This window comes from Xenopus laevis, chromosome 1S, assembly GCF_017654675.1.
Source record: "Xenopus laevis strain J_2021 chromosome 1S, Xenopus_laevis_v10.1, whole genome shotgun sequence".
NCBI classification, from domain to species: domain Eukaryota; kingdom Metazoa; phylum Chordata; class Amphibia; order Anura; family Pipidae; genus Xenopus; species Xenopus laevis.
The window spans coordinates 140,388,610-140,412,660 of NC_054372.1; the positions used below are offsets into that span (position 1 = coordinate 140,388,610).

A 24,051-nucleotide genomic window follows, 5' to 3' on the forward strand; every position below is an offset into this window, starting at 1 on the left:
ACAATTTGCACAAAGAACATCTGCACTCAAACCACAAACAGAGTCGCTTATTGTATGCAAAAGCTCATTTAGGCAAGCCACAGACATTTTGGAACAAAGTGCTTTGGACTGATGAGACAAAAATTGAGTTATTTGGTCATAACAAAAAGCGCTTTGCATGGCGGAAGAAGAACACTGCATTCCAAGAAAAACACCTGCTACCTACTGTCAAATTTGGTGGAGGTTCCATCATGCTGTGGGGCTAGTTCAAGTACTGGGGCCCTTGTTAAAGTCGAGGGTCGGATGAATTCAACCCAATATCAACAAATTATTCAGGATAATGTTCAAGCATCAGTCACAAAGTTGAAGTTACACTAGCTGAGAAATATCTGTATCTTGAGATTTTATACCTCGGAATTTTCATCCAGCCTTCTAGTCGCACAATACCATTTGCTTCCGTCATCTGCATTCCAGGCGAATTCGTTTTCTCTCTACAAACGGCTTCAGTGAAACGTGTAGCGTATTCTGCAGGGAGGCCACATGTAGCTGGGAGGCAGGAGGAACACTTTGGGTGACACATGACCTGACATTCTTATAAAAAAACAAACAGAAACAAATATTAACAAGTTGGCTCGGCAATTTGCTAGAAGGGTGTACAACCGAGACGACTGCCCTTTATTTTTTTTTATTTTTTTTTAAATGATACTGTTTTTATCTGAAGGGTCAAAACCAAAAATTCTTCCTACCTAAGCACTTTGCTCCCTGACGTCCAAAGTGCACGGTATCCAAGCATACCGAACATTTCGCTGCTCTCATGGTAAGAGCAACATTAAATCTGTGTGGAATATTATGATGCATTCTTTCTTTAAGGCGACGGCTAAATTCTGTACAAAAAAACAAAATGGAGGGTGGTGGAAATCATCAAGTTCTTCATCTAGAGAGATCCCTGAGCTCTTTGTGTCTTTATGGCATGTAGTAAATTATTGTGTATATACACATATAAAAAGAGTAGTTGATGTGCACACCCATGAGAATAACTAAACAATTTTCCGACAAATAACTCACCTTCAGGAGCTGATGATTCTTTTCTTCTACTGTTTTGTGGGGCAAGCAGGCTGACTGCATTGGGCTGATGCTCAGGTGATCTAACTAGTGCCGGCATAATAATCTGTTGTCTTGCTGTACCAGGTGTGGAAGGAACAGGGTGATCTGACACCTTTAGGTGAGCAGCTACATTAGACAAAAATGTTATTCAGAAATCATGTACAGTGAGGTTTATTCTTCTTAAAGAAGAGGGGACCTGTCACCTGAAAAAAAGTTACTCAAGCAAAATAAACTTTAATTACACTATATAAATTGTTTGAATCTTGTTTCCTTCGGTCTGGGAATGCATAATTATAGCAAGCAGGCAGGAGCCATTTTGTGGACACTATTATTTAGGCAAGCCTTCCATCATCTCAGAATCTTGTTTGTGCACCAGAATGGGAAACCTGATGTCCATATCCATGCACTGGCTACACGATTAAATGGTAACGAGAGAGGGGAAATGTGGGGAGTACAGTGAGATCTAGTAAGTGCTAAATGGAAAGTCAAAGTCATTGCCTGCCCCGCCTCTATGCCTAAGGCATAGAGGAGGGGCAGACAATATTTGATTGACAGCTGATATTATTAAATGTGTTTACAATAGCTATGATTTGTTTAATAAAAAGGACTTTTATTATACAGATTTTTATGTCTGAGTGACAGATCCGCTTTAAATGGATACAAGAAACATGTTCTACCTTCCTCTCTTGCAGAGCGGAGTTCAATTCGGGTTTTTTGAAGAGCCTCTTCTAATTCTGCAGTTCTAGCCTTCTCCTTTTCAAGAGCTACCTTTAGCTCATTAAACTGTGAAGGAACTTGTGAAGTTTGATTGGGATCATCTCTGCGTCTACTGAACAAACCCTGCCAATGCAGCCAACAAAGAACTAGATTGTCAATACTGTAGGATTATCCAGCTAGCAGCCACATGGCTATCTCAACAGCACCATAATGTTACAATATTTTAAGGAGTTAAGCAACCAATGCTTTCACAACTCAATATTCTATTTATTTTCACAAGAAAGTATGTACTAGTAGATCTGTTCTGACTTGTTTTGGTGAAAAAGTCTAAAGCCAATGTGATTTTGCATTTTATAAAATGTATATATGAATCAAAGTTACCAAACCTGGAAAGTATTCTTTTACCTTTAAATACAACTGTGGTATTTAGTTTTCATAGGTTTGTAATGTAGTTACTCCTTAACAACCTCATGTGAACTGGGAAAATAGACTGATCAGTTGTGTTACATAAATGTATGACTATTGTCAGATAATCTTATATTAATAGATGCATGTAGCTGGCAATTTGTATGTATATTGTATGTAGGTATCATGTTTCCTTAACATAAAATCAAACCTGCAACTTGGAGGGATACTATTTTTTCATTAACCCTGTAAAACTCCCACACCCTCAAAAAAATTAAAAATAAAAAGGATTCTCTCACATTTTGTACCTTTTTCTTCTTAGATGGTTGATCCATTTTTGCTTGTAAGAAGTCAATAAGTTTTGTTTGTTGGGAAATGGTGCCTTCCATCTTTACTTTTTCATGAGAAAATAGAGCCTGTTAGGAAAGAATCAAATTATAATCAACCTTTTCACTAAACTTATTTCCATGGATAGGACAAAGAGCAGCATAATGAACAATGTATTTAATACCATATTATGCTACCTGCATGCTTTCCAGCTGATACTCCAAATCACTTCTCTCAGTTTTAAGCAGATCAGCTCGATCCAGTGCCTCCTGAAGTCCTTGAGTCAGGCGGAAGATGTGATTCTTTTGCAGATCCATCTGCTGTTGCAACTTAGCCTGCTACTCATCATAAAATGTATTAAAACATTTTGAATAAAATAGTACTGCCTACTTATGCATTAACTAGCTTTATGCAATTTTTTAAAATTCCACTTTCAGTTTAATGGATAATTTGTATAGTGCTGGATTAAGGTAGTATTCTTCTCATTTTGCTCTTTCACATAAGCAATGATGCCAAACAGGCCCACTCCTAGCAAAATACCTCCCCAGCAATCTGACACTAAGTTTTGATTGGTAGCCAATTATGAAAGCCACATCAATCAAGGTGAGATTAAAGGGGAACTATCACAAACATTTTATATAAGATCCATCATACTAAAATAAGAAACTTGCTAAATACAATCAATTAAATATTCTGCATCATTTCTGAAATAATCAAGTTTATCTTCACACTCCCTCTCTCAGCATCTGTTTTTCTTCATTCTGTCATCATGCAGCAGTCGGGTGTTAGATATTCATTGACAGTTAGATCCAATATATCTTATAGGGGGGGGCTTCCTTTCCTAGTAGATGATTAAGAGCTCACCACTCGTATAACCGATTCCAGTACAAACAAAATCTAACAAAATAACTGCCTTTTGCACAAATCCTGCATGTATATAAACATGTTGTCTGGTGATTTAAATAGAGTGAGCTCTAATACATCTTATTGGCAAAAGGAGTCCCCCTATAAGATATATTGGATCTAATTGTCAATGAATATCTGACACCCAACTGCTGCATGAAGAGAGAATGAAGAGAAACAGATGCTGAGAGAGGGATAGTGAAGATAAACTTGATAATTTCAGAAACAGTACAGAATTTTTAATTATTATATTTAGAAAACTTCTTATTTCAGTTTGCTGAAGCTTATATTAAATTCATTAAAAGGCCAAACTTTTGATCATTGCGCCATCCAATATACTGCAAGGTCCTAGTCCTTTGGGATTATTTGGTTACCAACAAATACTGGATTCAATGCATATGGCCTACTGGATTCAATGCATATGGCCTTTTATTGTGCATTGTTATTGTGACTATAATGTATACCATACAGGCATATTAGCCATTTATTGTACAAGGTTATTTATATAGAACAGTAGCCGGCTTACTCCCAGTTCACATGCATTTTCCTTACATCTGATTTATACTAATCGGGTGGTGTGGTTAACACTCCAAGGAGAGGGATCCCAACTCCCAGTTGCAGTGCTGCTTGTTTTTAATTAGATTAGAATTTAGATTAGAATTTAGCATCATGGCATGGTTGTGAATAAATATTGCAATACGTAAGGGCTTAAGACTGGAGGTTAAGTCCCAATTTTCACGATAGTTCCCCTTTCAGCTTGTGATGCTGGTCTATAGCCTATGGTACACATAAAGATTCAACACTGTCTTCAAGGGGTCATATGGGCAAACAAACCTTTGCTTTCCTTATTATTTTGTTACCTCTTCTAAAAGCCGTTGCTTTAGTTCTCTTTCAGTCTCCAGTTTCTGCTGCAAACTGCGTGCATTCACTTCCAGCATAGCGTGCTTCTTTTCCAAATCGTTTAGCTAAAAAGTTAGAGCAACAAAGAGGAAAACGTAAAATAAAGAAGTAAGAAACCCCCATCCATTTTTCTTTCAATAAAATATATCTATGCTCATAACCGTAGGGGTTTAAAAAATGCACTATGGATTAAAGCTAAAGTACCAAAAGAAAGCTAATAAGGCAACAGCAGGTCTCTCCATAGATTTGTCAAGTAGCATAAAGGGAAAACCAAACACTAACCTGATTCAAAATTCGGGCAGGCTGCAAAAGAGGAAGATGGGAACCTGTACTGCTTTTGTTAAATTGAGGATCACAGTCACAAAATTAAATGTGCAAAGCACATATAAAGTGAGTACTATCATTTATGGGAAAATTTCAGATGACTGAGAAAGGAAAAGGCTAAAATGACTATAAAGCAATGGATGTGGGGAATGAAATCATCAGATACACTTTACTATGTAAGCTGGAAGATGTAATGTTTCAGAATATTTGGCAAAATTGTTAATAAATAAAATATTATAGCAAGATTTGGTTGGAAACAGCATTGGCAGCAGTAAAACTAGTGAGGTACATCATATTTCCAGGCATCAATCACCTCACAACCTCACAAGTTATTGCACTCAATAAAGAACCTAAGGGTCTCTTGCATAACTTGTGAGACCTTCTTAAAAAGCAGAAATACAGCACTGCCTCCACAGTGAAGGACAAAATGGTGCACTTATTTGAAGAGACACTGGAGGTCATTTATCGACACTGGGCAAATTTGCCCATGTGCAGTTACCTATAGCAACCTATCAGTGATTAGCTTTTTAATGCCAGCTGCAAGTAGAACAATGAATGCAGCAATCTGATTGGTTGCCATGGGTTACTGCCCATGGGCAAATTTGCCCAGTGTTGATAAATGACCCCCAATGACACTAGAAATTAAACCTTTTTATCTATCATCTATCATGACACTGTCTTTGCATGTTATCTATAATTTTTCCATAAAAGTATTTGCACAATGCTTTTACATTACCCATCTGATCCCCCATGTTCCCTATGAGGGGCTACCATATTCGAGCTTCAGAATTAGAAACTCTAACTGACAAGTTGAGAAGAGACAGTCAGGTTGGCAAAAGAGTCAGGTTTAGGAACTTCAAGTAACAATTACTTACAAAACCTGACCTATCACTGAAAAACGATCAACATGAGTTATAGGCAACTTTTGGAGGCACATTTACTTAGCTCGAGTGAATGAATAGAATAAAAAATACTTCGAATTTCGAACTTTTTTTTGGCTACTTTAACCATCGAATTAGCTACTTCGACCTTCGACTACAACTTCGAATCGAACGATTCGAACTAAAAATAGTTCGACTATTCGATAGTCGAAGTACTGTCTCTTTAAAAAAAACTTCGACCCCCTACTTCGCCAACTAAAACCTACCGAACATCAATGTTAGCCTATGGGAATGGTCCCCATAGGCTTTCCTCTCAATTTGGGATCGAAGGAAAATCGTTCGATCGATGGATTAAAATCCTTCAAATCGTTTGATTCGAAGGATTTAATCGTTCGAACGATTTTTCCTACGATTGATCGAACGAATGAAATGCGGTAAATCCTTCGACTTCAATATTCGAAGTCGAAGGATTTTACTTCGACGGTCGAATATCGAGGGTTAATTAAGCCTCGATATTCGATCCATAGTAAATGTGCCCCTTAATGTACATTAATATTTTCAAGAATATTTTTTTAGTGTCAGTATTCCTTTAATGCTTTGGATATTACTAGAACAAAAAACAGTGACCCCTGAAGCCATGTTTTATATATTTACGAATTTATCAGAGAAAAAAAAATAAGAATTTTTAAGGGATTTGCTTCACATTCAATAAGCATTGCTGTTATTATGTGCAAAAACATTAAATATTGATTACTGTGGTTTAGGGCCCATACCATATTCCCCACACACTTACAACAAGTTACTCTATAATGCCTTTTTATGTTAATATGTCCCAAATGCAATTTTAAAGGGTGTCCCCTCTCAATTTTTTTTTCTCCCGTTTACTTGTAAATAAAGTTGGATGCCAGATATTGCCCTTAGCTTGAATCTTCAATTTCACAGTTCAAAAAGGTTATTTTGTCAATACATATTAATAAACTTTTCTCACAAATACAGTTGATGCCACCACTATATATGTAGTTGTCTTAGCACAAAAATTCACACCCTCTTAATTGGGTTGCAAATCATTGTGGCAGGCCCTGACTAGGAATCTGTTGATTCTGGCAAATGCCAGCGGGGCTGCTGTAAGATGCCATAGACAGTCAATATTTATTGGTCTGGTGGAAGGTGTTTGGGCTTTTGTGTACTGAATTGCCTGGGCTGTTTTGACTCCCAGTATTGGCCTGCATTATGGCACAATACCTCTGCTGTATAATTGGCTCTTCTGCTCCCTTTATTAAGTGGTGTTACTTATCTTGCACATCTGACTTACTGGCAGTCTCACATTTCAATAGCCCCTGCCCCGTTCTCTCTCAGGCAGTACCTGTACCTCCTTATCCACTCAACACGCTACTTTTGCCTGGACCACCTTCTTCCAGGTGACCCATAAGAAGCTAATCCAGGAAAAACAGGTATCAGGAGACACTGGAAGGTTTAAGCCTACAAGACACCTACATATTTATGATATGGTTTTGAAAATTGAGAGGGGATGCACTCTAAAATTGATGGCATTAATAAAATAGAGTAACTTGTATGTGTACTTGGCTAATTTTAACATGAGATGATAGAGTAACTTTTATGTGTATGGTGGAACGTGCTGGGGCCCTAAACCACAGTAATCAATTTTTAATATAAAGCCACAAATTTGTTAAAACAAAACATATAATAAAAGTTACTTTTTGAATGTGAAGCAGCTCCCTGGTAAATTCTCATTATTTCTCTGATAAGTTTGTACTATAGGGAAAAAAGTATTACTCTATATTCATGCTGTAATAAAAATCCATTTATTGTATCATATTAAAATACATAGCCCATGTGGGGTTATGTATTTTAATATGATACAATAAGGGGTTATGTATTTTAATATGATACAATAAATAGATTTTTATTACAGCATGAATATAGAGGAATACTGGTTTTGTGTGACCTCTTTTTGGTCACTAGAGGTCTCTATCATTCTCATTTTGTGTAATTTATATTTATTACACTTTCTGTAACCAATATACTTCATTTGAAAGTAGTCTTATAGGGGACAGGAACACACACACACTTAAATAGGGGAGAAAAATACACACACAGATATAGGGGACCACTCATACTGAGGCAGTGCCAACCTACAACATAGTTAAATATGATTTATATATCGGAAGTTTTCTCTCCAGCCACATTTAGCTTCAGGCATAGCTAAGCATTTATTCTAAGTTAATCAGGTCTGCTCCTGCCTTAAAGCCCCAACCACCCTTTAATAGAACTGTGCATATCTGTAAATTTATTGAGTGCTATATTTGCACAAGAAAGCAGTCCAACCAGCTTCTGTAAAAAGTAAAAAATAAAAGTGTCTTTATAAAGATTTCTATTTCCACCCTCAGGCAACATTTTTCTGGGGAGAACAAATCTGCAACAATATGAGTTAATGAGGGACTAGAGGCCTGAACACTAACCCTAACATATACTATACAAAATAATTATTACAAAGTCTGAAAAACTCAATTCATCCATAACAATCAATAACATGTTTGCTTTCAAAGAAGTAAATGCTCCTGCCGTTGTTACAGGTGCTGCTACCCCATAAATGTACAAAGAGTATTGCCCTTATAATATAGCTTTTCATACAAAGCAGTAGCAGCTGCTGGTTCCATATCTAAAGTTCCCATATATTACTGTCCAACTTTTTTTTTTTCAGTGAACACAATATCATTATAATTTATACACACCTGTTGACTTAACAGTAATGTTGAAAGTGATTTTGCAGATGCAGGAAGATTGAGTGGAAAATAAAGTTGTGAACTGCAGAGTGATATTTGCAACCGCGAGGCAAAGTGACATACAAATGACTGCTATGGTTTAATAAATAGCGGAGTACATTATTTTGCCTTACAAATTTGCATATAAGGACCATTAGACAATTAATACAGTCACTGAATATGACTATTACGATTTTTATGTATCCAGTTCATAGTATATCTAATATAAGTAATTCTAAAACAACTGGACTTGCTGAGTAATCATTGAAGATGTTTCACTACTGATCCGAGCAGCTTCTTCAAATAAGCAAATTCTCCACCTTACTGTCAAAAAGGAGCAGTTGGAAAAGGAGATTATTCATTAAAATGAAGAAGCTGCTCGGATGAGTAGTGAAACATCTTCAATGATTACTCAGCAAGTCCAGTGCCGGTCTTAGGCCGATTGGACCTATTGCGCCCAATCATGAATGCTGGCCCAGTAAGGCTACAAATCACGCATATTACACTGCCTTGTGGATTGTAACCCTTTCCTTTCTAGCAAAAAATGCATTTGTGCCATACTTCTATTTTGCATTTTTGGATATTTATTCATGGAATTACCACTGTGCCACCTAAAGTGATTTCTGGTGGTATTTATACATGAAATTCTCACTGTGTTCATTCTGCTCTTAGTTCTGGGGTATTATACATGGAATTGCAAATGTGTTTATTCTGCTAAATGTTTTTTGGGTTTTATAAATCAAATTGCATCAGTATCTCTTTTCTTACAATTATGGGAGTTGTGCTTTAGTAAAAGCTAAAAAAAATGTTTAACTATCTATATATTCAATATTTCTCCCATAGGTATTCCCCTGTACTAAGCACAATTCAGCAGGAGCAGCCCCCTAAGTTTGCTCATAGTCTGTACAGAAAGACCCCATAAAACTATGGCAGCATAGGTATTTCCCTGTACTGAGCACAATTCAGCAGGAACAGTCCCATAAGTTTGCTCATAGTCTGTACATAGAGATACCATGAAACTAGGCAGCATAGGTATTCCTATGCACTAAGCACAAGTCAGCAGGAACAGTCCCTAAGTTTTCTCATAGTCTGTACAGAGAAATCCCATAAAACTATGGCAGCATAGGTATTCCCCTGTACTAAGCACAATTCAGCAGGAACAGCCCCCAAAGTTTGCTTATAGTCTGTATAGAGAGATCCCATAAAACTATGGCAGCATAGGCATTCCCCTGTACTATTTACCATACAACAGGAGGGTAGTTCTTTAAAAATGCACTAATTGGTTACATATACTGTGAAAATGAATTCCTGTGCTGTGTATGCAGTTGAACTCAATAAAAATAAAAGTGAAATGTAGTGAGTAATTATCATGGGACAGAGGGGAAAAAAAAGAGGGAACCCTGTGCCAGATGGCAAAACTCCATTTAGGGGGCCCCACAGTTGGTAAGACCGGCCCTGATTACTTATATTAGATACAGTCAATGAATAGTTTCTAACGATCTCTCTATCAACCACAAGGCAGAGTGGCATACAAATATCTGCTCTGGTTAAACAAATAGCTGTTAATATATATAATATATGATTCTTCTATCTATGTGATATATGATGTAAGTAATTCAGGAAGACTTGGGTTGAACTTCCCTTTTAGATAACATTGGCATACAAGCATCATTTTTACAAGCCTGATAATGCCTGATAATGTACCACATTTTTCAATATGTACTCCTATAAAATTATGCTTTTCATTTGCTATTTCCTTTTTGTTAAAACTTCATAATCAAACATTAGCTATTGAGGATGCCTTATAACTACAATTTTATTGCACTTCATCAGGGTTTTACATAATTAGGAAGCAAGATGGGCACAATAAAATGGTATCCAGCATACTGAAAATTGCAAAAATGGCTTTTAATATATGCAAATTTGAAGAACAGTATGGAGTTCATAAAAAAAGACTTGCACAATCAAATACTGAGAATGCAGTTTTATACAGATTTTGCTGACCTTATCTGAAAGAGTTTCTGTCTTAAGCTTCTGATCTTTCAATGCTTGCTGTAGAGCTAAGATTTCAGCCTTGTGTTCCTTGGATGCCAACTCCACTATCTGGCGTGATTCTGTAGTTCGCTGGTCAGATCGCACCCTACAATACATTTTTTTTTAAAAGTTTAATAACACCTTAAAGTCCTAAAAAACAAGTGGAAACAAGATAGATAAACATGTCTGAAAAACATATTCAAGCTTGTAGCATAAAATGCCTCTAGTAAAAACAGTACCATGTAAAGACAAGATGTAGCCAACAGCTACAAATCCCCACAGCATAACTCAAATACTGTTAAAATTGTAATGTTATGTGGCAACAAGACCTGGTAAAAATGTATATAATACAGTAGCCACACATTCATACAAATGAAAGGCACAGATTTAGTAAGGCTACATCATTCTCATACTGTGACCTCTAAGAAAGGTTTTTAAGGTCATATCTTGACCATAAACAAACATAGAAATACAAGATTACTGCAAAAGGAGAAAAGTAATTTACAATTAATATTCATACATGCCTATAAAGCACATTGGGGTTTAATAATAAAAAGTTTAATAATAAAAAGTTTTGGGGTTTAATAAAATAAAAAGTTAACAAAAGTATCTTACTAATATGAAGAAAGATTAAATCAAAAGGGAAATTGGCACACAAAACAATTACTCACAATTTTAACATTTAATTCTGTGCTGCACTGATAGTATCTGCACATGCATAGCCTGCCTGCAAAGGGCTAGGTTGGATCCACAGGAACCCTCATATTACTTTCCCCTAGCTTCTGCACATGATATGTGTATGGACCTCAACAATTTCTGGCCCATCTATATTTATAAGATTACTGGGAGAATACACCATGATCTTCAGTTTTTCTCCAGCACAGGATCACTAGGATTCATCTTGTTTCAGGGCTGTTGTTTCACAATGGTCCCTGTTTGTCTTGAAAATTTACCTGCTCTGCTTTTCTGTATCCAGCAATCTCTGTATTTCTCGAAGTCTGCATTCGAACTGAGTTTTTTCATCTTCTAGCGAACTACGCCAGCTTTCCCACTGACGTTCCTTTTCTAACAACTCGTCATTCAATGCTTCAAGATCCATCACTTGTTCTTCTAGCATGGTACATGTGGTTTTCAGGGCCTCCATGGTCTGAGAAAACCACACAACAAGAAACAAAAAGTGAAACAGTTACCTTATAAAAACCACAGAAAAATCTGTAAATTATTCTTCAAAATCAGAATTCCCACCTGCTTCTGACTTGTAAGTTGCATCTCTCTTTCCGTGATTTCTCTTCTGAGATGATCCACTTCACTTTGCAGTTGTACAATTTCATCAGTGGCTCCAGAAACCTCATTAAGTTGCTTTGACAAATAAAAGTTTTGATTGTTCAAATCTGCATTTTCTTGACTGATACGATTAAGCTGATCCTCTAGCTCTGTAAGGACCTGCAAACATCATTTAAATCTATGTAACAATGCTTCAAAAATTCTGTAAAACATTTATTAACTTGTTACTACTCAATCGATTCTATATAGAAGTTTTTTTTTATTACGATTCTAATTATCACTGACAATTTTAATTAAATAGATCAATTTTCAATAACATTTCCCATTTAAAAATAGGGATAATTAATTTGCCACATATCATAGGGTATCTGGATTAGGTGGTTACACTTGCAGGTGGCTCCTTTTCACATTGGTGGATATATTGTATGTCACTTTACACTGGTTCACAATATATAGGCCTTGTTCATTGGGGCATTTTATGCATCACATATATTAGATTATGAGTTAAGTTATGTAATTAATTGGAGATGGCCATAATATTTTCATGGAGAGTTGATGTAGATGATATAATCCCTGTATTAATAGAAACACCACAAAATAACCCTCCAAGACCCTAGGAGCAATACGGTTCGTGAGGCATAAGACAAAAAAAGGGGGTTGCTAACACTAGTGACCTTAGCAACCATGGAGTTAATGCTTTGGTTAGTTAAGTTGAGGGAGTGAAGTCATAAGCTTACAAGGGTTAAACCACTGGATCAGAAATGAGGGAGGAGTAATATATAATTGCAACACATAGGTTTAGCTCTTTATTTTTATTTTTAATTATTTTGACTGGTACCCACATATATCAATTAAAGATTGCGTATTTCTGCTCATGAGTTAAACACAATTTGTAACTAAATTATAATCATACATTAATGTATTGATACAAAATTTGTTGCTATTTTGAGAATTGTTTTTAACTTATAATGTTTTTTATGGATAATAATGGTAAATTATTTGGGGAACATATTTGAGAAAATAGCATTGTATCACATAGCAGGAATGTTTTTTAACTTTATGAGGGATTAATGATGTTTAGCATAATTATATATTATTATGACACTGCTGTTTCCTGCCAGAAATGCAGATTTAAGGCATATTTGCTATGTTTCACTACTTTGAGAAAGGCCTTGGATAGGGCCTGAAACGTCAAACTGAAGTTCCGTAAATAAAAAACAATTTTATTCATCTATGAGTCCTGAGAGTGCGGATTCTTTTGGATATATATATATATATATATATATATATATATATATATATATATATATATATATATAATTCAGTGAATGGACCCGCACTCATTCTTAAAGGTGAAATAAATGTGCTTTTATTCACAGGTTCATTTCCAACGTTTCGGTCCTCTCTGGGACCTTTTTCAAGGAGCGAAACGTTGGAAATGAACCTGTGAATAAAAGCACATTTATTTCACCTTTAAGAATGAGTGCGGGTCCATTCACTGAATTGTAACATGGAATTTTGACCAACGCACCACCATCAACAGAATTTGAACCGGGAGGAGTGCGTTCACTGTACAAACTTTGTGTGTATATATATATATATATATATATATATATATATATATATATGAGAAAGGTCCCTGCGTGGACCGAAACTTCACATTGGCTATTCATGCACAATGTGAATACACTTTTATTTTGATGCACAAATATCCCGGTGTTGCTGGTCTTTTTTTGAAGTATTTGAACTGTTTACCGTGCACCCGGGGCAAACTATATAAGCAGGGTGCTGCACTTGTGTAGATATATATATCACATAAATCATAGCTAAAAAAGAAGAAACTTCAGAAAAAACTACAAAGATAATATAAAATATAATAAATGGTATAAATAATAGTAACAAGTTAACAGCAAAACAGGCATAAGATTGGGAGGTAGGAACAATAATAAAGGCAATACCATTTGGAGAGTCAAGATGATACAAGCTGTTTAAAACAAAACAATAAGGATTTCTAAAATTAGCCAATGAAAACTGATTAACATTTATGCACATGCTTAATTTCAAGGACCAGCTTTCAGTAAACAAGATTGTAGAAAATAACTGATGCTCAATATGGCTTGTTAGACTGGATGCATTGGCCACATTCCCAGCATGTCTTCTCAGACGCTAGCAGCAGAAGCACATAAGGCAATGTGAATTCCCATAAATTCAATCTCCCCGTGAACAGAAAATAGATGATAAATGATATTCTTACCGTACAACTGTCACGCAAAGTATCAAATTTACGCTGGATCTCATCTCTGTGAGACTAAAAAAAAAAAAAAAGTAAGTAAGAAATTAAAAGTTCTAATTGATAATGTAAAAAAATTAATGTCTAAAACTGATTGTGTCAGGAGGACTCTCACCCTTAAAACCTGAATCTCTTCTTCAGCCTCTGCAGTTGTCTCTTCCAGTTCTGTTTTTGCCTGATGAAGCTGAATCTCTAATGTAGAACGTGCAGACTGCAAACTGGAGATCTGGGATTCTCTTTCCTGTAATGTAAGCTGCACCTCTGTTAGTTGCCTCTTTAGCTCCAGCTTTTGCTCGTCATGCTCCAAATTGATCTGGATAGAGAATGCAATTTTATTAGTCTGTGTTGAGGTATCTAGAACAATACTACCCAGCTTTGGGTGGAAAATCAGACAAAGTAGATAGAGCACAGTGGACGAAGATCAGTGATGGGAAACCAGACAGATAAATCAGCAAGAGGAAGGGAGAAATAATTGGGCGGTAAAATAGGGAATGAGTGCAAGGAAGGGGGATAACTCAGTGAAAAGGAGAGCAACTGAAGGAATCAGTGAAAGGAGGGCAAAGTGGGGGAAATCAGAGCAAGGCAGGAAGAAAGAGAGAGGATGAGGAAACTTGACCTTAGCAACAATCATATCATAATGGAGGCCAGGGTGGACAATGCAGTAGTCAAATCAGCTGTTATTACCAACCTGTGAATGGTCAGCTTTAGTGCAAATGTATTATATGCTGTTATAATTCACTGGCCTTCTCTGAAGATACAGTACAGGTTTTTTAACCCCCAAAATGTTCTTACAGTCCTCTCCAAATCTAAATGTTTTCTAGTCTTGGTGGAAAGATTCACAGCCTCAATATAACCATGTAATATAAGCCTAAAATCTTCCACTTACTGCCTCCATTTGTTGTTTCCATTTTCCTCAAAAGTACTACTGACTTTACCCTACTTACTCAATCTCAATCCCTATAATAGCCTGGTCAGACCATAGGGTGACAAATAAACAGGTATCCAACTTGTGTCACCTCTCGCAGTCTTGTTTCCAGTTCTATAAGGCGGCTTTTGTCAGTGTGCTCCTGGTTATTAATTCGCTCTAGCTGTTCCTCCAGCTTCTGATTCTGTGCCTCTATTTTTCCAGCCTGTGTTTCCAGGTATAACTTTTGCTGTCTAAGTTCTGAAATCATCTCCTCCTGGGCTTTCCTAAAATGGTACAAAAAAACCTTTTTGCAATGATAGCATATGTTTTTTTGTAAAGTGGAGAATTTAAAGTGATACTGACATGTTATAGGTTTTTAAAGGAACATGTCAGTATTACTTTAAAAAGCTTTCTGGCACTAATTTAAATGTTAAAACTAACACAATGCCACACCTCAGCCTTTATTACTTGCTTGCGTAGGACTCTAGACACCTTTACAGTCATGGTTTTCATGGGGGGGGGGCAAATACTATAAATGCTGTAGACACCAGGTCTTTGCTCTACACTAGCAGCAATGACTGAAGGTGTTGGTAGTTGATCACAGGTAAGTAACAGTGGACTGAGGGGAGTCAATGTGGTAGTTTAAACATGTTAGATTAGTGCCAGGATGCCGACACATTCCTCTAAAACATAGAATGTGTTAGTATCACGTTAAGGTATTATTAAACATTAAAAATACTTACATGTTCCTTTGTGTAAAAAGACTGCTATTTGCTGCCAGTTTATTAGCTTCAGATAATTCTGATAACCTTTGTTCCAAGGAAGTGATCTTTGATTCCAGAACATTTATCATCTAAAACAATTAAAATGTAGATCACAGGTTAAGCCTTCAAATATAGTTGGCTGTAAAACATTTATACAATCTCCAACAGTAAATACATTAATTGTGAACTTAAAAGACCATCTGCTTTCCTTGTATACTGACCGCTTTTTGTTCACTAAGAATTCTGTTTTTCTCACAAATCTCTTCTTCACTTTTTATACGAGAAAACTCAACAGCTTCTTTCTCAGCAACGTCTTTTTTCATTTGAGTCTCAAGATTCTGTTTGGGAATATAAAGTACAGATAGCATTCAGCATCCAATTCAATCCCTTAAAATATTATTTCTCTAATTAATATAACAGAAGGGAACTTTCGTTGTTTTCTGCTACCAGGTCAATAGTTATGACAAGTTTTTGATATTTTTGATATTAAAGCGAGTTTGTATTTGAAGGTATTTGTGTAATTTTGTAAATTATCAAAACATTTACTTTTCCCAAAAGTGCACATCACAGAAACAAGGATGCTGACCAATTACTAAAACATTTCAAATATTTACTGCTGCAAAGAGAAAATAGAAAGCAACTTTCTGTAAAACACCTATCACTACTAGCAAAGCAAAACTATTATGATGGACTTGGACATGGATAATTTTATAAAGAAATTGAGTGGATACAATAAGAATGCACAATTGCAGCATTGAACTCCTCGGCACAATTCTGATTTGGAAACAATCTGCAGGATAATTGGCTCTTGATAAAATTGACTTTACGCTGTACACTGTGATAATAATGACATTTCTGTAAGGTTCTATGAACATATAACTAAGCTAATAAAGCCAATATAATAATAATGCACTGATTCCAAAGAAGAAACATGTAAACAGAAACCGCTCAGGAACATGCTTGAAGAAAAAAAATATTTACTCTGACTTTTTCTTCATAGACTTGTTCATTCTGCTTTAGATGAACTTCAAAATGTTGTGCTCCCACCTGGGCCTCTCTATATTTTTCTTCAAGTTCCTGCATAGACAAACAAATCAATGTTACTCAAATAAACTAAGCAGTTAATTTATAAACACTCAGTAATGATAGGTACTGCTTGGCAAAACATTACTGAGAGCTTCAAATATAACAATGTACTTTCCTCGGTGGAACAAATTGTTTCAGTACAGAAAATTATTGTTTGAATCCTTTTTCCCCTGAATGTGAAAAGCATTGGGAAACAATGATTATGAATGGTAATAGCACTGCTGTAAAATAGAACAGAATTAATAACAGGTATCTTCTCTGATATACGCAGCAATGTCTTGAATATCCCTGTCAGGAAAAATATTGAACTGGTCTGGATTTACCTTTTTAATATTTGATAAAACAGTTCCTAAGGACTATGGCACATCAGGAGTTTTGTACCCTGTTGACATCTGGTGCCTTGAATATGCTTGAGTCAGTATACTAAAATCCTACGTGTCTGTTTAAAAACTCCAGTCCCTTATATACTGTACAATTGAATTACTGTAGTTCAGTTATATATACAAGGGACTGACCAAACTGTAAATTTCACTGCATAATGTTATTGTAAGTATATTATAATTGATTTACATATTTAAACCTACCATAATCTTGTCAGCCATTTGCTGGATTTGTTGAGATTTTGTCTGAATGTCATCCTTCAGCTTGTTTTCCCTACGTTCTCCTGTTTCCAGTCTTCTTACTTGGTTTTCTAGGGAATGACGTCTTTCCTGAAAATTGAACTCAAATGTTACACTTAATTTATACTCTAGTCGGCATAGAACAAAACCTACTCTATCCCAAAAGAACATTTCTGAATTTCTGAAGATATTTATATTAAAAAGGTGCATTTGTATGTATGCTCTGCTTCAAAAAAAATTCAAAAACAATTAGTGAAGCCTTAATAATAATGATTAGTAAATGGTACAGTTGTAAAAGAACCTCAGTCTGTGGGTTACATAATGTCATAATTAAAGCAGCTTGAATGCAAAAGACCTTCAATAACTGAAATAGTAGTGAAAAATAAAAATCAAAAAGTAATTTATAAGGATAAAGAGAACAGCCTAATGCATTTTGTGCGTTATGGGGCTCTTACTCGTAGTATAATGGTCACACCCCTGTACAAATTATTTACAGGGGTAATAACCAATTGGAACAAGTTACACAAGTGATCAATCAGAATTGTGCAGAAGTTTGGATAATGAAACGCGTCAGTTGTGACATCTCTTCCGGTAGCGAACATAAAGGTGGGTGGAACATAAGGTTGAACAGATATGAGTAGGGATGCACCTTTACTCTAAAAGCAAAGGAACTTTCCACTGCACCCTGGACTAAATTGCACCGCTAAGTGACTTTCTAATGCCATCAAGATAAATGTAAGAGCAGTCATTTGAACTCATTATGCTTGAGCAAGCACAACACTATGCATATTTTTTATGCTGCTATTACCTCAGCTATTCAGTTCTTATCTCCATGTCATTTGTGACACAGGTTCTCTTACTTCTCATGTTGAGTGCAGTTCTCACACCGCTCAACATATAGAAAGCAATGTGTGTGGATTTCAGGTATTTCTCTGCAGAAAATGGTGCTATTGACATGAATTGAAACTGCCATGCACAGCATCCTGACACAGAGTATTTTAACCACCAATGTTATCTGATCTGAGGCACCTAAAATGCCCTGTTAAATAATAATTCAATTGGGTTGAAAAACAGTCCATCAAATTCAACTGCTCCAAATGAACCCCAGTGCACATATACACACATACCTATCTATACACACACACAGCAGTGGTAGCAGCTTAGAAACATGGAGCTCATTTCCGTTCATGCAGCTGAATCCTTTGGGAGAAGCGTCGGGAAGAGCAGCTATCTTGTTACCTGACCATTGTTTTGTTAATAGGCCTAATTTTCTTCTTTTTGAATGATAGGGGGTGCAACTTGCACTGAGGTGGAAAGGAGACTGAAGCTTATCAAAGCACACGTTACATGAAAGAACTTGGGAATTTCAACATTAACTATAAAAAATTCTATTTGGCCTTTTTAAAAACAGATTTCACCACAGGATTCTGCTCAATGGATACTATTAAAATGAAGTCTTCCAGTTGAATAAATGTCAGTGCTGTTTGATTTCATTTGAACGATATGTGTCCCATTCTAAAGCACTGGAATTTAAAGCATCAGTTGCTTCCAAAGGGAAAATGCTGTACTGAAATGTGTGTGTGTGCTGTGGGTTTTATATGCGTATTGAATTTAAAACACAATAGCTTGTTATAAATAAATAATACTTTCAACCAAAAACTTGATGTGTGGCTTTACCTCAGCATCAGTCAGTTTTTTCTTTATTGCATCATTTGAATCATCTCGGTTCTTGAGTTTCTCAAGCTCTTTCTCTGCTCGCTCTTTTGCTTGACGGATGTTTTGGAGCAACTCTGTAGCTTCTGAACTGGCTTTTACAGCCTAGAAACATACACATATACACTTTATAAAACAAAATCTAATATAACTGTAAAGGTATATTATAGACAAAAATAGCTTAAATTAAAAAAAAAATTACTGTCATTCAATTTGAACAGCTTTGGATAAGTAACAAGTTCCATGAAGAACAATGGTGACCAAATGGGCTTTAGGTTTGCATGTTTGCAGTTAATAATTTTAGTTTATTAATAAAGGGATGCCAATTATGATACAATGTTAGATATCACTGACAGGCTCATCTGTAAATTAGTTGCAATCTTTGTGACTGAAAGTCAATTGAAATTACATAAAATGGGCATAATATGTTAGAACATACATTTAGCAAGCTTGCAAAATACTATTAATGTTAGTCAAGTGGCATTATACAGCTATGGGCAGATTGCTGATTGGTTCAGCTCTGATTCAGTTAGGAAAGCAAAGACATATAGAAACCCAGTGCTGAAGTAACTTTTACATACAATTACAGTAACAATGACAGCATACAAAATTCTGTATGATAGATTCAAACACTGACTGACGGTAAAGCATGAAAATGATTATAAATGGAAAAAATATATTACTGGACCATATCAGGCAAAACATTCCCATATTTTAAGATAAACTGAGTTTACTTAAATAAGGTACATAAACACTACCTGAACTGCCAGAACTGTCTCTATAAGGTTAACTATAGGCACTACCCCCTGCAGTAAAGTATTGCTATCCGGCAGAAGAGCATGGCTCTCCTGTGTTTGTGCACTTTATTTTATACAAGCCCAACTTGTGTAAAAGCTGTATTTTACCTTTGCCAGTTTTTCCTGCAACTCTTGAATTTTGTTCTGTTGGTCAGTATTGACCTGGAATCACAGGTGGAAGATACAGTTACTATCAAGTTAAGCAACACCAGATACACTATTTTATTTGCATCTCTATAAAGTTCAGAAGTTCAGCCAGCCACTAATTAAGTTATACTGTTACATGTGATTAATGTAAGGTGTTATTTGATACTATATACAAAATAATTTTAAAGGGGTTGTTCGCTTTCCAAACACTTTTTTCAGATCAGTTGTTTTCAGATTTTCCAATTGCTTTCCATCTTTTATATGTAAAGTTTAGCGTTACTGTCTTTCGTGTTTCAGTCTGGCAGTTTAGTAATCCAGGAGCATCTGAATTTGTACAATTTGCTACATTTAGTTGATACATTTCTCAGTAGTATCTGTGGCATATCACAACTATTGTATCAATTCTAACAGCTGCCTTTAATGTAACTCAGGGATTCTGCTCAGCAGGGCTAAATATAACAAATGTATCAACTAAATGTATCAATTTAAAACAGTTAAGAGAGACGGTACATGTGCAGATTTGGGGAGATTAGTCGCCCAGCAACAAATCTCCACTTCTTCGGGCGACTAATCTCTCCCAAATGCCTTCCCGCCGCCGATTCACACTCTTGCTGGTGGGAAGGAATTTTGGGGAGATAAATCGCCTAAAGAAGAGGAGATTAGTCGCTGGGTTACTAATCTCCCCCAAATCTGCACGCGTGCCACCACCCTAAAGAGCCGGCAAACCCCCCCCCCCCCGAGCTGCTTTAGAAGGTGAAAAATTTTACTTTACACTTCAGTGTTAAAAAAAACAGTCACAAATAGAAAATAGAAAGTAACTGGAAAAAGTCTTTATTTCTGGTATCTGAAACTAACTGAACTGAAAAACATGTTTGAAGGTGAACAACCCCTTTAAAAATTCAGAATGTAATTTTATTTGGATCAAAAATATACACAATACCTTTTCTAGGTTAGTATGCAATTCTCCAGCTTCACCTTTGCCATGGTCTTTAGTCTTAAAAGAAATTATCGGAAAAATATGTGAATATACATTAACATACAACTGGCTTGCAACATTATCTATAACACATGGTGGTTATTTATCAAAATCCAAAAACTTCTCCCGATTTTCTGAAAGCTACTCTGACCAAATCCTAACGGACTCCCCACCCCCCATTTATCAATAAACTTTGACAAATTTTTCTTGTGCAGATAAAATAAAATAAAAAAGCCTCCTTTTTTTGTATTTTGCACATGAAAGCTACAATTATTTCAGCAACCCAGGGCAACTCAGAAAATCATCTGCCGTTGACTTTGAAATGTTCTCGGTAGGTCTGAGTTCATTTTTATTATGACTTTTAACACAATCTGTATTTTCCCCTTTAAAACTCCAACTAGAAAAAATCAGAGCTTAACAAATAACCCCCTTAGAATTCTGTTACTGTGAATTAGAGAGAATTCTAACTTGGTGACTGAAGACTGATAAGTTTTCCTATTAAACATGAATACCATTACTGCTGAACTAGGTTGCCAAGGAACTAGTAAATTTAACAAAAGCAGAAAATAAATGTAAAAAGACATCAATATGCAAGCAACAATAAAAAGGGTAGATTGTAATTTTTTTTGGTCAATTGGGGATACAGGAGCCATGGGAGTAGAATTTTCACCAGTACCAAGCAAGACACTAGAAAAAAAACACAGGTTCCTTCTGCAGCTATACTCTTTCCATTCTGAGAATTGCGATTAGCTTAAAGAACACCAAAAAAACAACTCACACAAGGAATTAACTATATAAACATTCAAAGGACTCCAGAGATAGAGGAAATCTTCTGTTCCCTGAAAGATAATGGTAAAACAAGACACCCCCCTTGTCTCACATTATTATGAGGGGAGCAGGAACCATGCTTACTTATCTGTTGCCTGCAATGATTGCACATCCAATGCTGTGAACATGTCAAATTTCTGGAATGTGATGTAAAAGTAAATAGCAGAACAAGCAGCAGGCCTGCACAATTTTAGAGAGATACTTGGTTTGTAAAGTCACAGCTCCTGAGGGGATGAACCCTTGACTTGCAGAGGAGGAGACTTCCTTATGCAACACAAGGTAAGCGGATGGCCCAAACTGAGCCACCTGGAGATGGTCAGCTTCTCTTACATGGTCTAGATGTAATGGCAAACAGGGGGAAATACTGTAAGTTGTATTATCCATGGCCCATTTAGAATTTAAGTCAAACAACTGGAGGACAAAAGTGCATGGCTTGGAATCAGAATAATAGAATAGCTAAGTCATATTCATCATTGGGAATAAAGGAAGGAAATAGATATAGAACTAAAATGAAGTTGAGAAAAGGAGCCTGGCACTTATCTTGGAAACTCTATGAAGTGACAAGATCGCCAAAACACTGGGTCTCATTTATAAACACTATGCAAATTTGCACCCGGGCAGTAATCCATAGCAACCAATCAATGATTAGCTTTTTTTCAGCTAGACGCAGGTTGAATCATCTAATTGGTTGCTATGCCCAGGTGCAAATTTGCCCAGAGTTTATAAATGACCCCCACTGTCTTTAATGCAATCCAAGGCAAGGGAACGTCATATTAAGACATACCCTAATGCATATGCTTCTCCCCACCTCACTCCTATGTGGTTAGCATAGCAAACCCCAGAACACAATTAAATAAAATAGAGCAAGGCAGGTCCTGGAGGCTGGACTATTCTGTAAAGAACAGGCAAGCCAGGTACTCCAATCCAGTAGTCTAGCTCACGGATTGGAGCTCACCTTCCACAGATGAAGGCTGTCCTGTGGAAAGGTATTTATTTCTAGTGAGGCTGTTACAGGGCACAGAGCAGGAAGGATTCCTGCCTGTGTGAGGAACTCTCAGAGGGGCTGGGGGGGGGGGCGCCTGCCACAGCAAAGTGCAGAGAGATCCGAGAGTAAGTGACAGAGGGTCTATCTGTCTAAGGAAAGCCAGAAGGCTGAGCAATCCCCCAGAAGAATTGTGAGTACAGGGCTGACCCCAATACAAATGTTTTCTTCATGGTAGTCCACGAAAGGCCAAGTTTAGTGAGGGAACTCTTCATATGTGTTAAGGTAGCTCCTAGTGGGCAGGATTTATTTTTATGATTTGTGTTTTTTTACCCTGAAACGGTCATCCCCGTGGGTAAATAAACTGCCTTAACTTGAAGAGAGTGTCTGTTGTGGATCCCGCAGTTTACATTATATATATATATATATATATATATATATATACATACATACACACAACATCCCTCCAATCCAGGATGTTCAATGGACAGTAAGAGAAAGTTAGTGCAGTTACTGTCCATTGAACATCCTACACAGTACTCTGTCTGCACACACAGACATTGCTTTTATCCTGTCCTGTCTTTCTTATACCTCTTTGCCCCTCCGCAATGCCCTCCGAATGCCTAGTGGGTAGCAGGAGTACCCCTCAGTATGGCTACTGTCTGTCGCTACCTATGGCTCCATTTCTGCTATTCTGCCTATAGTCCAGCTACATGTGAAGAGTGAGACCCCAGTTCCGGTATGTGAGCCTGCAGGTGGTCGGGCACTAGTATCCTTGTTTGGATTACCCCCTGTGATGCCTAGCGTACCCCATGGCAGAACCAACCTACACCGTAACTGCTCCGCACTAACGGTGCGATGTTGGTCTCGATGCCTTTAGCCTTCCCTTTGCACTAACAACAAGTGTGAGTACGGCTTGAGGCCGATCCCAGCTCCCAGCGCTATGCGCAGAGACGCTGATACCGGCGCCGTGTGAAACAGCTCCACAGAAGTATGCAGTCCGGGTAACAGCTGGGGTTGCGTAGCAAAAGGGACGCTCAGCCCACGTGATCCGCCTGGCGCTGCAGTGGCGCCGACTCACCGCCAATGGAACGAAGGACGGGTGAACTCCTTCTTTGGCCGCATAGCCCTTCAACTTTGCCGTAGAGGTGCGCTTTCAGGTAAGGGGGGTCGCTGGAGGTACTGCGTGTCTCCTCTTTTCTCTCTGCTCACCTCACTCCTTACCCTTTCCTGACTAAGGCTCCCTAGCAACGGTTATTTGGCGCCATTTTGTATGTTTAAATTGGCAATCTGTGTTTGG

At 36.9% G+C, this 24,051-nt stretch overlaps 1 protein-coding gene across 4 annotated transcripts in view; it reads right to left on the reverse strand.

Annotated features, from left to right (window-relative positions):
• cit.S (citron rho-interacting serine/threonine kinase S homeolog) overlaps positions 1 to 24,051 on the reverse strand; it is a 62,462-nt gene that overhangs the window by 21,525 nt on the left and 16,886 nt on the right. The window contains exons 8-28 of one of the 4 annotated variants that reach the window (XM_041580269.1): positions 20,906 to 20,959; positions 19,927 to 19,980; positions 18,986 to 19,126; positions 17,273 to 17,398; positions 16,584 to 16,679; positions 15,824 to 15,940; positions 15,582 to 15,691; positions 14,948 to 15,122; positions 14,047 to 14,244; positions 13,896 to 13,949; positions 11,603 to 11,800; positions 11,311 to 11,504; positions 10,328 to 10,463; positions 4,618 to 4,638; positions 4,296 to 4,400; positions 2,730 to 2,870; positions 2,514 to 2,621; positions 1,761 to 1,923; positions 1,045 to 1,209; positions 726 to 863; positions 390 to 570 (exon numbers count right to left, since the gene is read on the reverse strand). In XM_041580269.1, the coding sequence (XP_041436203.1) occupies positions 390 to 570; positions 726 to 863; positions 1,045 to 1,209; positions 1,761 to 1,923; positions 2,514 to 2,621; positions 2,730 to 2,870; positions 4,296 to 4,400; positions 4,618 to 4,638; positions 10,328 to 10,463; positions 11,311 to 11,504; positions 11,603 to 11,800; positions 13,896 to 13,949; positions 14,047 to 14,244; positions 14,948 to 15,122; positions 15,582 to 15,691; positions 15,824 to 15,940; positions 16,584 to 16,679; positions 17,273 to 17,398; positions 18,986 to 19,126; positions 19,927 to 19,980; positions 20,906 to 20,959 (2,675 nt within the window). Of the gene's footprint in view, positions 1 to 389; positions 571 to 725; positions 864 to 1,044; positions 1,210 to 1,760; positions 1,924 to 2,504; positions 2,622 to 2,729; positions 2,871 to 4,295; positions 4,401 to 4,617; positions 4,639 to 10,327; positions 10,464 to 11,310; positions 11,505 to 11,602; positions 11,801 to 13,895; positions 13,950 to 14,046; positions 14,245 to 14,947; positions 15,123 to 15,581; positions 15,692 to 15,823; positions 15,941 to 16,583; positions 16,680 to 17,272; positions 17,399 to 18,985; positions 19,127 to 19,926; positions 19,981 to 20,905; positions 20,960 to 24,051 lie in introns of all 4 variants that reach the window. The other 3 variants (XM_041580271.1, XM_041580270.1, XM_018241907.2) reach the window with 3 other exon arrangements.